The following is a 12,596-nucleotide window of genomic DNA, read 5'->3' on the forward strand; positions in this document are numbered from 1 at the left end:
AGAAAAATAAGACTTCCTGGAATAGCCTTCTTGTCTTACGGTTTTCTCAGATATGGATCTCTAGGACTAAAGTCAATTGCCCTTTCCTAATTTAGGTGTGATGTGGATATCAGCTTTTAGGCAAATTAATGATTGGTTATAGCTCTGATCAGAAGAATAATTTTTTCCTTGTAGACTGATGTATAAATGATGAGGGTAGCGCCCTTTCTGTAAGTTTTCATGTTAGATGTGAAATGTGTACATTAACCCTTTTTTCTTGCCGAGTCAGTCATGAAGGCACTTTTTGTAAAAGCCGTTTTCATAAAACAGAAATTGTATGAGGTTAAATACAGTTTCTGAAATTAAGTACTACTTATTTTATTTAGGGAAGCTCTTTTATCTGAATTGTACAAAGACCATACGAAATCTGTAAAAGGTCTTCACACTCAGTGGCTTGACATTGTTTGTATTCTTACCACTGCTGCATATGAGGTAAAGGAAAACATTTTTTTTCCTGAAAGCCAAGGAGGTAATTCTACATGCATACAAAGCAAATATTTTTTTCAAATAAGCTTAATGAATAAACTGCACCACGTTTAAATTTGCATACATTACAAAGGGAGCAAATACTGTTGTTTTGCTTTGCAGCTGTTATTCCAGAGCTCTGTTACAGATGGGTATTATTAAAACTCCGGCACTAAGCAGGAGGCTTCCTTAACACTCACTATCCGAGGAAACCCATGGTGCTGGTACCCACTGAGGCTCCTCCTGAGCCTTCTGAACAGCAGACAACAACTGGGCACATGCATCTTGCAAGTTGTCATTCACAATCACATGATCAAAAAACTGGCCAAACTGTGCCTCCATTTTTTGGGCTAAATCCTCCATCTCTTGTAGATCTTCATCCTTTATGAGAGATAAAAAAAATATGGATAGCACAGACTTAATGAGATAAATAGAAATGATATGCAATTTCTTTTGTCGTTACATTCAGGTATGAAGCTATTTATGAAAACACTTAGGTCAAATAAACGTCCTCTCTTCTAAACCACAAAATTCATGTTTCTATCTTTAGCCTTACTTAATGTTTCCCTGGTCAAGGTTTTGCAAAACTAGGTAATGGTAGCCAGAACAATCCCCTCAACTTCCCATTTGGACTTAAATATTCTTATTCAATTATCTAAACACTTGGAAGATTTCAAACTGTATGTAAAAAAAAAAAAAAGAAGAAAGGAAGGAAGGAAGAGAAAGAAAAATTTACCAGTTAAATAGAAAACTTTTACATAAATTGCAAATGAAATTTTATAAAGTAAAATACAGTTCCTGAAATTAAATACTGATAAGAATGACATTATTTTGCTACTTTCAACATGAGGATGGTATGACCTGGTTCTAGTGAATTAGACATACCCTAATTGTCCTTTGCTTCATGCTGACATGACCTAATTCACCTTTAATATTATCCATTTCCCCTAATATGAAATGTTCATTTAGTGAAGGTCATTTGACCTTCATTTGGCACTATGCGTTAAGTTCATTGCTGTTATTTTCTTATTTGTCCACAACAATTAAAATAGTACAACTTGTTGCCAGTGCAATCATAAACACAAATACAAATGCAGGTGCTGAAATTTCGTAGCAGTACTCCTTTACAAGATGACCATACTCATGACCCAGAAACAATTTTGTTAATTTGTTTAGATCACCATAAAAATGAGAACACAATTTTAAATGCCCGTAAGATTCAGAGAATATATCCATGGACTCCGCTGCCTGAAATGCAAACTGAAGAATCAGACTTTCATACAGTAGTCGCAAAAAATATGAAGATAGAAATAATAACAAGGGATTATATAAATATACCTCTTGCTTACTTCAGCAGCACATGTATTAAATTGGAAACAATACAGATTAACATGGTCCCTATGTAAGCAAGACATGCAAATTTGTGATGCATTCTATATGTTTAATTTCACTTTTATAAGATGAAAAATTCTAGAGATCTGTTTCACAATGTAAATATACTTAGCACTACTGAACTGTACAGTTAAAAATGGTTAGGATGGTAAGTTTTGTGTTTTATGTGTTTTTACCATACACACACAAAATAAGTGAATATAATATCTTGATCTAGGTGATGGTTATCTGGGTGCATGCACATGTAAAAATTCATTGAGCTGTTACATATAAGATTTATACATCTTGCTGAATGTTTATGATGATTTAAAATAGTTAAGGTGGATTTAATTTTTTAAAAAACTGGAAAAAAATTACCTATTCTAGGAAGAGTTCACTGATTAATCCCACCTGTCCCGGCCTCTCTATAATTTCCATCATCATTAATACATAATGTTTGCATTTAGAAATACATTTTATATAGATACCTCATATTATAGATAAGATATATTCACTACAGCATTTTTAAAAAAGATTTTATTTATTTGAGAGAAAGAGCATGCACGAGCAGGGAGAGGGGCAGAGGCAGGGGGAGAGGGGCAGAGGGAGAGGGAGAAGCAGATTCCCCACTGAGCAGGGAGTTCAAGGGGGGTGGAGGCTCAATCCCCAGACCCCGGGATCATGACCTGAGCCTAAGGCAGACACTTAACCGACTGAGCCACCCAGGTGCCCCACTCACTACAGCATTTTTAAAGTAAATTCTCAAACTTTTTCATTCAATAAATAATAAAATGTAAACATCAGTCTTATGCACACCCAATTTCTGTGTGGCTTTGCAAACTTTGGTTTGAGTTCTTTTTGTTTTTTAAGTTAGACTAGAAAAAAGAAAAAAATAAGAGCGGCATCATAGCATTTATTATATTTTATTTTAATGTCTACAAATCATGTCCAGTAAAAAGGATAAATCATAAGGGCATTTTTCATTAGAAACAAAAATCACATTCTTTAACATAGGGATGTTGGGGAAACAGTGATTTTTTACTAGACAAAAAATACATTCATCTATTTCCTCTGTATCTTACCTTGAACTTCATGTCCACAAAGTAGTCTGTAATGATCTTGGCATTTTTCCGAGATTGCTTCATACAACTCATGTTAGATGGCTTTATGAATATGACATAAGGCTTTAGTTCCTGGGTTCGAGCTACTTGAATACCCTACACAGAAAAATTAAGTGCACATTTAAAAATAGAAGTCTTAATTTCCTAGAGTAAACACAAATGTTCTCAAAATTTCTCAGATCAGGAATCAACAATTATTGGGGCGCCTGGGTGGCTCAGTCATTAAGCATCTGCCTTTGGCTCAGGTCATGATCCCAGGGTCCTGGGATCGAGCCCCACATTGGGCTCCCTGCTCGGCAGGAAGCCTGCTTCTCCCTCTCCCACTCCCCCTGCTTGTGTTTCCTCTCTCGCTGTCTCTCTCTCTGTGTCAAATAAATAAATAAAATCTTAAAAAAAAGAAATCAATTATTTTTAGCAATTTATTTTTATTTATTCTCCTTTGCCCCCAATTCCTCAACTCTAAAAAATAAACATTTTAATAATTAAGAGCATCAAAACTAAGTTTAAACTGTGGCTCTTCCTCTTACTAGTCATGACACCCTTCTGAAATCTGAGAATAGGATTCTATCCATAATCTCATGGCACAAAGACAAAGACAAACTCTAAAGGTGGATCAGTTCTGTTTCATCCTCACTTCTCTTTCCTCTTGTTATTATCTTATATTGGATACTACTGACATGTTCACACTGACCACCAGCCTTGACCCAAGGAAGAACAACTGTCTTATCCCCTGATTCTCTTTAGCGCATGTGGTCTATTTTTAAATGACTACAAAAAACCCCCAAAATACAAGGATCAAAAAAAATGGAGCCTACACGTTGTGTGCTCTTTATCTTAACTGGCTCACTCCTGCCTCATTCCACATATGGTCTTAGACGTAGCTGTAGATACGACCACATAGGAACCTCACCTCCTTGTGTCAAGCAACATCTTATTCCCTCCACCAATTTCCTTGATGCCTTTGTGATCAAGGTCAAAGAAGGATTTGAACTTTTCTTTATAGCCACCAGCTCAGTTCTCTTTTTTTTTCATCTGAGAAGCAAGACTCCTTTCCTACCTAAAGACAACATATTGGTGAACTGTTCCTTCACATAAGATCCTGGCCCTTAGATATGGTAAGTGGTCTTATCCCTAAAAGGCTAAGAGAATAAAATGTCTCAACTACAACTTACAGCAAGTGCACAAAACTCATGACATTCATTCATTACTTTGGGGAGATGGGAAACCTTCCAGCACACACCTACCTGAGGCTCTAAGTCCATGACACAGATCTTTCCTTCATCAAGGACCGTTTGAACAGCATCCACACTGGTGCCATACAGGTGGCCTTTGTACTCACCATACTCGAGCATCCTGCAAGGGTGCCGCAAGGAAAACAAGAACTCTTTCCACAGGTAAAATATTACTAGTAGTAACATAGATAGGATGGAAATATGTGGACTTTGCTAGCACAAGTGGAAAATTGACAGGAAAAAAAATATTAAAGGATCTAGGACTTAACTCTTTCTCCAAAGCCTCTAAAATTTGCAATTCAATTCTGCTCCCACTCCAAACCCAATGAGTTAGTGTACAAGCCTACCACTTTACATGTTCTTTCTTAACTCTTCAGAAACAAAAGGAATTACCCCAAAAGGAATTTGGATACCGCATAAAAATACTGGATCCATTTTGAAGGTAAAATAACCAAAGGGGAGAATTAGATTCTGAACGTCTAGCTTACCTGTGACTATACACGAGGCTTTCAAATGCTTCCTTTGACACATAGTGATACTCACGTCCATCCATTTCATAGCTCTTTTTGGAGCGAGTAGTATCTATCAAAATACGGAATTTTTTAAAAAGTCTTTAGAATCTACAAATTGTTTTGATTTAGTACAAATATGCATCTGGATAAAGATGTCCAATCAATATAAATAAATGAATACATAAACAGATAAATAAAATGCTAGAACCAAAAAGAGGGATCCTGAATTGGGGATAAGAAAGAAGTTCTCATATCAAAATCAGTTCATCTAGAAACCTTTATTAAGTGCTCATAGTGTGGACATGAATGTGTTAAGTGTTAAGCCAGGATGGGGAGGCCCTAAGGGGTACCTGCTCTTACTTCAAAATAGGCATGAGTGAATTATGTGTGAGGCTTAAGATGCCTAAAGGCCCTCAGCACATAAGATATCTTCTGTTTAAATAGTGCATTTCCCAAGAACCCATTTCATTCCTCACCCACCTAGCCAGATGAAATGTTATTATCCATAGTTTACTGATAAGTAACTGAAGATTTTATTTTATTTTTTTAAAGATTTTATTTATTTATTTGGGGGGGAGGAGCAGAGAGAAAGAGGGGCGGGGGGAGAAGCAGACTCCTTGCCGAGCAGGGAACCCGATGTGGGGCTCGATCCCAGGACTCTGGGATCACAACCCAAACCAAAGGCGGACACTCAACCAACTGAGCCACCCAGGTGCCCCATAACTGAAGATTCTAGAGAGTAGCTAACTTGCTTGTGTTACAGATGATGCCTGACCTGATCTCAGGACCCTGAGATCACGACCTGAGCCAAAACCAAGAGTCAGATGCTCAACCAACTGAGCCACCCAGATGGCCCTGTTTTTTCTTTACTCAAGCCTCTCTGCAGATTGTTAGAGTTTCTACAGTTATGCCACTTCTCCTATAGCTTTGTATTGAAAAAAATTATAATTAAACACTATAGCTCTCAGGTTATAGTAAATTATGTAAATATAAACTTAAGATGAGTCCTTCTCTGTGGCTTCTACTGGACTATATTTTATATGGTAGGCTAAAAATCTGTGAACTGGTGCATAACTAGAGATATTCATCTTAAACTTAGAAACTATGCATTCAATTTAAAAAAGCGAAATATGCGCAACATTTTCTCACTTTGAATGATGGCTAGTCATACTTCGTACAGTTCCTCTATGTTCTATGGGAATTTTATTTTTATCCAGATTATTGAAAACTGGTGCTTCCTTTGTAGTTTTTGTGTTGGAGATCAATGTCCATTCTTACATGTGTGAACAGTGTTTGGAAAGCATAACCTAAGGTATGTGATCATAAAGCAACGTTTTCTGTCACCCACTGCCTTCTGTGGCACAAGACCTTCCCCTGGCCGTGGATGAGAATCTAGCGGTTACCATGACTCTTCTGATTACTCAGTTTAAAAAAAAGGGGGGGTACCATCTTTTGTGCCACAAAACGCAGTCTCAACGTAATAACTAAAACTCCATTTCTATGTAATAATCAAAATTATTAATTTCATTTCTATTTTGGACTTCTCCTCCTCCCCACACCTGGCTCAGACTTGCTGCAGCCACAAAAGCTGCAGTCAGAGAAGCTAGAAGTCAGGAAAGGAAGTAGGATTCACTTCTTCCCTTCCCTTTCATTGCCTTTCTACTGTTCCTCCCCAGTTTTACAGCTATCCAAGGCTAGAATGCAGAGAAGAGAGGAAAGAGCAGGAAAATTTTTACTTTCTGACGCTGATGCTGGATACTATAGGTTTCCTTTAGACTTGGCAGATATTTAAATGTGGCTCTGCCCTCCTGGAGGACTCATGGGCTATTCTGCAAACCTCCCCACCACCACCACCACCACCGCCACCGCCGAGTATCTCAAATCTGTCTCTATTCCAGCTCGTCATTTGTGATTTCTAAAAGGGCAGCTACTTCCCAAACTACAGCCCCTGGCCACTCCTCTAAATTCTTTAGATTTTTCAAGTATAAATCTGACACCAGTCTTCTGTGTGCCCCAGACTGCAGGGAACACCTACTAAGCTCTTAAGTGTTTCTCTAAGTTCCTCTCTTGAACCAAAGTGAAGGGAAAGCACCCATGTGCACTTGCTCTTTCCTGCCATGGATGGTATGATCATACTTACAGTTTATATAAAATTACATCTGCGTACATTAAAATTTTAAAAAATAAGATAAGGTATTTAAAGAGCCAAGCACAGTGCCAGGAAGACAGTAAGTACTATTATTACTTAGCTAATATTACTAAATATTAGTTTTCCTGAAGGGTCATCTATATGATTGTTAAGAAATGGGAAAGAGACAGTCACCTTTTAAAAGCCTAGCGAGCTACATGGCCATGAATCAGTTCCCTCTATTAAAATAAATATAGTTAGAAATATTATATAAGGACTATCCCTTGTGTCTTTTGTTTTTACAACAAAGATGGTATGGCATAGTTAACTGAGATCGATGCATCTGTGGAGGCAAAGACAGTTTGACCAAAACATGAGCTGCTAGGAAAGAAAAACTACACGTACGTGGCACAGCACTTTGGAAATGCTTAGGATTAAGTTCAATAAGTTGTCTTCTCAGTTCATTGACTCCAACACCGGAAGGTCCTAAACATAAAAGGCCACATACAGAAATAATTAGACGTGGATAAATATAATTATGTGGTGACATAACCATTTCAGTTCTTCTATTGAAGACAATTGAGCAAATGTTTTTCAGGAAATTACATATCTTTTCTTCTCACCAACTGAAACAATTCCAGAAAGCTCTTAGGAATTTTCCTGGGGACCCATGGAGTAACCCACACTTCTTCAACATCCCAGAAATAAGCCGGGGAATTACAGGAATTGGTCACACCAGCAAACGTCATCTAATGTTGGGCACTCTGAGAATTCTCTGGCCTCATTTCAGATAATCTACCAAGACAACCTACCTTTCCTATCTAATGAAGTGTCTATCACATCACAACCCAGAAATCAGCCCTTAGATTTACGAGTTCTGTGTGTCAGCACCCCGTGTGTAACTGGAGTCAGGGCTGACTTCATGCAGTTACATAGGGTCCATGCTTAGGATACTGCACTTGGTTTAATGTTCTTCCTTTGCCATCTTGAGATGTTAAACTTTTTTTTTTTTTAAGATTTGTTTTTTTATTTCAGAGAGAGACAGAGAGACAGAGAGGGCACGAGCAGGAGGGGCAAAGGGAGAGAGAATCTTAAGCAGGCTCCACGCCCAGCGAGGAGCCCAAGGTGGGGCTCTATCTCACACCCTGAGATCACGACCTGAGCTGAAACCAAGAGTTGGAGTCTTAACCAACTGTGCCACCCAGGCACCCCAAAATGTTAGTCATGTTTAAAGAAGCTCTTGTATTTTCAGTTTGCCCTGAGCCCTGTCAATTCTGTAGCCGGGCCTGGCGGTAAGGCACGCTGTTCTGCTCTGCCGGGGCCTCCCCTGGTCACAGGTGGAATACACACAGAGATGGCAGCAAGACCTACGTCCCTACTGCTGCAGGGACCGGCTTTGCAGAGCTCTTGGTCACAAAAGCAGGTCGCCCAGTACAGTCCAAAAGAGATACAGTCCAAAAGACTTTAAACACTTTTCTAAAGAAGGTGATTACAAATATCTTAGGGAAATAGATCAAAAGGATTTTCATTTCTGATACAGACTGATAATGCAGTCTGGGGGAATACTCATCTATGCTTAGAAAACAAACTCTAAACAGGTTAAAAAAAAACAATCTGTTTTTATAATATCATAATACAATCTGTTATTACCCCAGTACCTACGTACCGGGGCATACCACACTCAACTGTAGGCAATAAAAGCGTGAGACAACAAAGTCTTATTTATAAACACACACAAATAAAACAGGGTTTTTTTTCAGGCGTTTATAGGGGAGTCGCTAAAGGATGCTACTTTTGCCGCTACTCCCAAGGCCAAACTGCCGAATCTTAGCAGGAAAAGCTCACTATGGAGGAGGAGAGCCACCGTGAGCAGGGACGTACCCACGAGCACGATGAGGCGGTGCCTATCGGACGGGCCGCGCTGGTACCTGACCACCTCCTCGTACGGCGCGCCCGGCGCGCTGGGGCCGCACAGCCGGGAGCGCATCTGGCCCAGGTGGGACTTGCGGCGACAAAGGCGCATGCTGCGGCGGAAGCCAGCTGCGAGGGTGGGAAGGCACAGGACGTCACATGCAGGCAGGAGAGATCGCTTCTCCTCCACGCCTGATGGAGCCCGTGGTGACTGCCATCGGCAAGTGTTAACGAGCATCATCACGTCTGTCTGAAGGTGGGAAAGAGGAAGCAACGCGAAGGAAGAATAGCAGAATGCCCCACATATTGCCTCTAGGCTGCACCCAGTGCCCCCCCATGTGCCAGGTGCTGGGGACCTGGTGGTCCACTACCTCAAACCCATTTCCTCCTGACATTTACATTTCATGGAGGAGGAGAGAGAAAAGCAAACACATCAACAGAAATAAGGGCTTAGAAGGTGGGTGGTTAGAGAGTGACAGGGGTGCTTCTTTACGCAGGTGGTTCAAGGGAAGTGTGTGTGAAAAGGTGACATTGAGCAGAGGTGGGAATGAAGTCATGGAGCCAGGTGAGGAGGCGTCTAGGGAAAAAGCACCTCAGGCTAAGGGAACAGCAACTGCTAAGGTGCAGAGAACGGAGTGTTCCCGGAGTGTTGGGGGGGAAGCACAAGGAGACCCTCGTGAGGCAAGGTGGTGAGCAGCAGGGAGAATGGTAGTAAATGGGGCTGGTGAGGAAGCTGGGGAGGTGGCAAGGGGGCTCCAGCCGAGTGTTGGATTGTGGTCCAAGGGCGCTGAGAAGTCACTGGGTGATAGAGAAATGGGTGTGACATGGTTTATGTTTCTGAAGAAGTCCTCCGTTGCTGTGGGGAGGACATAAAGTGTAGCTTCACAGGAGAGCAGTTGGGAGGCCCTTGCGGTGCCCCAGACGAGGGAGGACAGTGGCCTGGGCCAGGAAGGGAACAGTGCAGCAGGCTGATTCTCCACAGTTCTCAGATGGACACTCTAAGACACAGACAGGTCAGGTGGCTGCTCACAACGGTGTGATCAGTGGTACAGTTGGACACCAGCCTTGGTTTCTGAACTTCTAGAATCCTGCTTCATCTGCCTCCCAAATCTCAGGGCCTTCTGGTATTTTCAAAAAAGAGCTGTTCCCAGGTCCTTCCCAGAGATAGAGTTCTGGACTCTGTGTGTATATATAAACACACACACACACACACACACACACACACACACACACACACACACACACACATCTATATCTGTCTATATATGTTGCACACCAGGAGTTCACACCAAGACCTACAATGCAAGCTCAACACTACAGAATTCATTCCAGCCACCTGCCCCCACCCTGGCCATACATGCAACTCCTTTCTCTAACAGTGAGAAACCTGACCAATGGTCCTCAGTACATTTACTTCTATTAATCGAAAGCACCTGTTCAAGACAAGGGACAGATGGTATCAGCAACCTGGCAGGAAGCGTCAGAGGCCACGCTAGGTGAGGAGGCCATCTTTGTAGAGGCTGTGAAGTGTCAGAGCCCAAGGGAGGCAGCGGTCCTCCTCACTTTGCTCTGGCCCTGACGACCTGTACCAGTCGACCCTTGACCCTGCACAAACGCTCTCCTCACATGGCTCAGTGATACCCCACCCCAGGCTGCTTCTTCCCCACCTTTGTGCAGACGTCTGCTCTTTTGGCTTATTTAATGGCATTGGGGTTGAGGTATTCTCGAAGGGATGCAGAAAAGTGGCCCCATGGTTTTCTGTTTTCAAAAAGCTCTCTCAATGATTCCAATGTGTATCCAGGCCTGAGGAACCAACATTTCACTTTACCGACCCTGCTGTTCCCCCACTGTCTCTTGGAGGAGGCCCAGCATGGTTTTACAGGAACCTTTAAATGGGTCCTTCAGAAAGCTCTGCCTGGTTGACAGATTACAGAAATGTGGCCATCAACACCAAGTTTAGTAGTCAGAGAACTGGTCTCTTTAGAGTAACATAAGTATGTCATGAAACAGTCTGGAAGAGAACCAAGGATTTGTGTTTGATGAATAATTAAGTGCTATCCAGTGGAAACCAGATGAATTATAATGAATGATCAACACAGCAAAATATGGACCCAAAAAAAGGAGTTGGGGGGTAGAGGAAAGCAGAACAAGGAACAAGTCTGGAAATGTTCATTGGCAAAAGAAGCTTTCAGAAGAGTCAGGATGGTATGAACAAAACTTGACAAGTGACAAAGACCCACCTCTTACTAATCATTACCTACCGATAAAGAACTTCTGGCCAGAGCCAACAAATTCCTCCTTGTCTGGAACACAGAGAATGGCGGGACCAGAATATGTGAAGGGGGAGAAGGAGAAGGTTACTTAGAACAGATGCATGAAACTATCTTCAAATCTGCAAGTGACACCATTTCAGAAGATGTCAGCACGGCTGACTTCATCTTGAGTGGCTTCTTGAAGACTGTCCTAAGCACCTTCCAGTCTATCACATGCACCCAAACTATGTGGAAACACTCTTCAGAATTTTAGCAATACACTGAATCTATTCTGTCAAGTACAACTGAAACAAAAAGCTATTTTAGGCTTGTTTCAAGTTATAAGAAAGATATTGAGTCACTATAAAAACAAATAAAGATTAGGTACACATTGTTAAACATGCCCAAAGAAAACTGACTTAAAAAAGGAAACAGGTGAATTGGCTTTGGCTTCAACTCATAGAAATGGTGTTCTGTAGGACCTATAATTAGTCCCTGTGTGAGAGGTGGGTTTTTATTTTCTCCCTGATAAAATGGTTTATTCTGTATAAAATTAGTACTTCCTCTATAGCTGCCTGTTGTGACTGACCAGGAATCTGAGAGACAAGGGTGAGGAACACTAATCCCAGTGGCTCTGAAGCACCTAGAATTTATTTAAACTCCTCGCTTCCACTGGGGTCTCAGAAAAATTCTTATAAACTCCAGGGGAAAAAAATGTTATAAAAATGTCATTTTCAAATTACTTTTTACAAATATATGTTCCTTTTCACTTATGCAACTCTGTTCTGATCATTGAAATATATAAAGAGCCATTGTCCGTAGAATGAACTGACATATACAACATTTTCTTCTTAACCTTTTTTTTAAACATACATGTTAAAATACAAAGAAAACGCACCAATATCAATTCCATTTTCTGTTAAGTAAGCACATTTTTCTAACTGAAATGTCAGTAAGGTTTTTTTTTTAGTTTTTCTTTTTCAAATTTTTATTTAAATTCTAGTTAGATAAAATATAGTGTAATATTGGTTTCAGAAGTAGAATCTAGTGATTCATCACTTACATATCACACCCAGTGCTCAACACAAGTGCCCTCCCTAACGCCCATCCCCCATCTAGCCCATCCCCCGCCCACCTCCCCTCCAGCAACCATCAGTTTGTTCTCTGTAGTTAAGAGTCTCTTATGGAAACATTTACTTAGGAATATATTCATAAAGCTTAACTACTTTCATTGTTCATTTTTAAATATTTTTCTATGAAATTGACTATCTCATCACCAATTTCACCCTTAAAATATTTCTTATCTTAAAATGTATCCTGTCAAGCATGCACACTGAGGCACTGAAAGATCTTAAATATAGCTCTATGTGGTTTACCCAGGAAATGAAAACAGTTACCTTCTGAAAGCTCCTCTGGATATTTGGGTAAGTGAAGAAACAGACATGACAAAGTTAAGTCTTTGAGAAGATCAAGTTGGCCATCCAATAAATACCAGTGACAAAAGCGAGGCATTCATGTCGCCCCTAGAGAAGGTTGTAACTCAGGTTACAGGCCTGAGTTACCTT

General features: G+C 40.6%; 1 protein-coding gene and 1 non-coding gene across 2 annotated transcripts in view; one reads left to right on the forward strand and one right to left on the reverse strand.

The window, feature by feature from the left end:
- Window positions 1-599: 599 nt before the first annotated feature.
- The window catches only part of MPP4 (membrane palmitoylated protein 4), a 42,097-nt gene continuing 30,100 nt past the window's right edge, over window positions 600-12,596 (reverse strand). Inside the window, exons 16-23 of the mRNA XM_027590653.1 lie at window positions 12,429-12,443; window positions 11,041-11,082; window positions 8,750-8,908; window positions 7,274-7,354; window positions 4,717-4,810; window positions 4,241-4,349; window positions 2,958-3,092; window positions 600-885 (exon numbers count right to left, since the gene is read on the reverse strand). Coding sequence (XP_027446454.1) covers window positions 694-885; window positions 2,958-3,092; window positions 4,241-4,349; window positions 4,717-4,810; window positions 7,274-7,354; window positions 8,750-8,908; window positions 11,041-11,082; window positions 12,429-12,443 — 827 coding nt within the window. The 3' untranslated portion in view covers window positions 600-693. The remainder of the gene's footprint in view (window positions 886-2,957; window positions 3,093-4,240; window positions 4,350-4,716; window positions 4,811-7,273; window positions 7,355-8,749; window positions 8,909-11,040; window positions 11,083-12,428; window positions 12,444-12,596) is intronic.
- LOC113921164 lies at window positions 1,846-1,947 on the forward strand. The gene has a single exon (XR_003519564.1). It is a non-coding gene; the product is annotated as a U6 spliceosomal RNA (small nuclear RNA).

The sequence above is a fragment of the Zalophus californianus genome, chromosome 3, assembly GCF_009762305.2.
Source record: "Zalophus californianus isolate mZalCal1 chromosome 3, mZalCal1.pri.v2, whole genome shotgun sequence".
NCBI classification, from domain to species: domain Eukaryota; kingdom Metazoa; phylum Chordata; class Mammalia; order Carnivora; family Otariidae; genus Zalophus; species Zalophus californianus.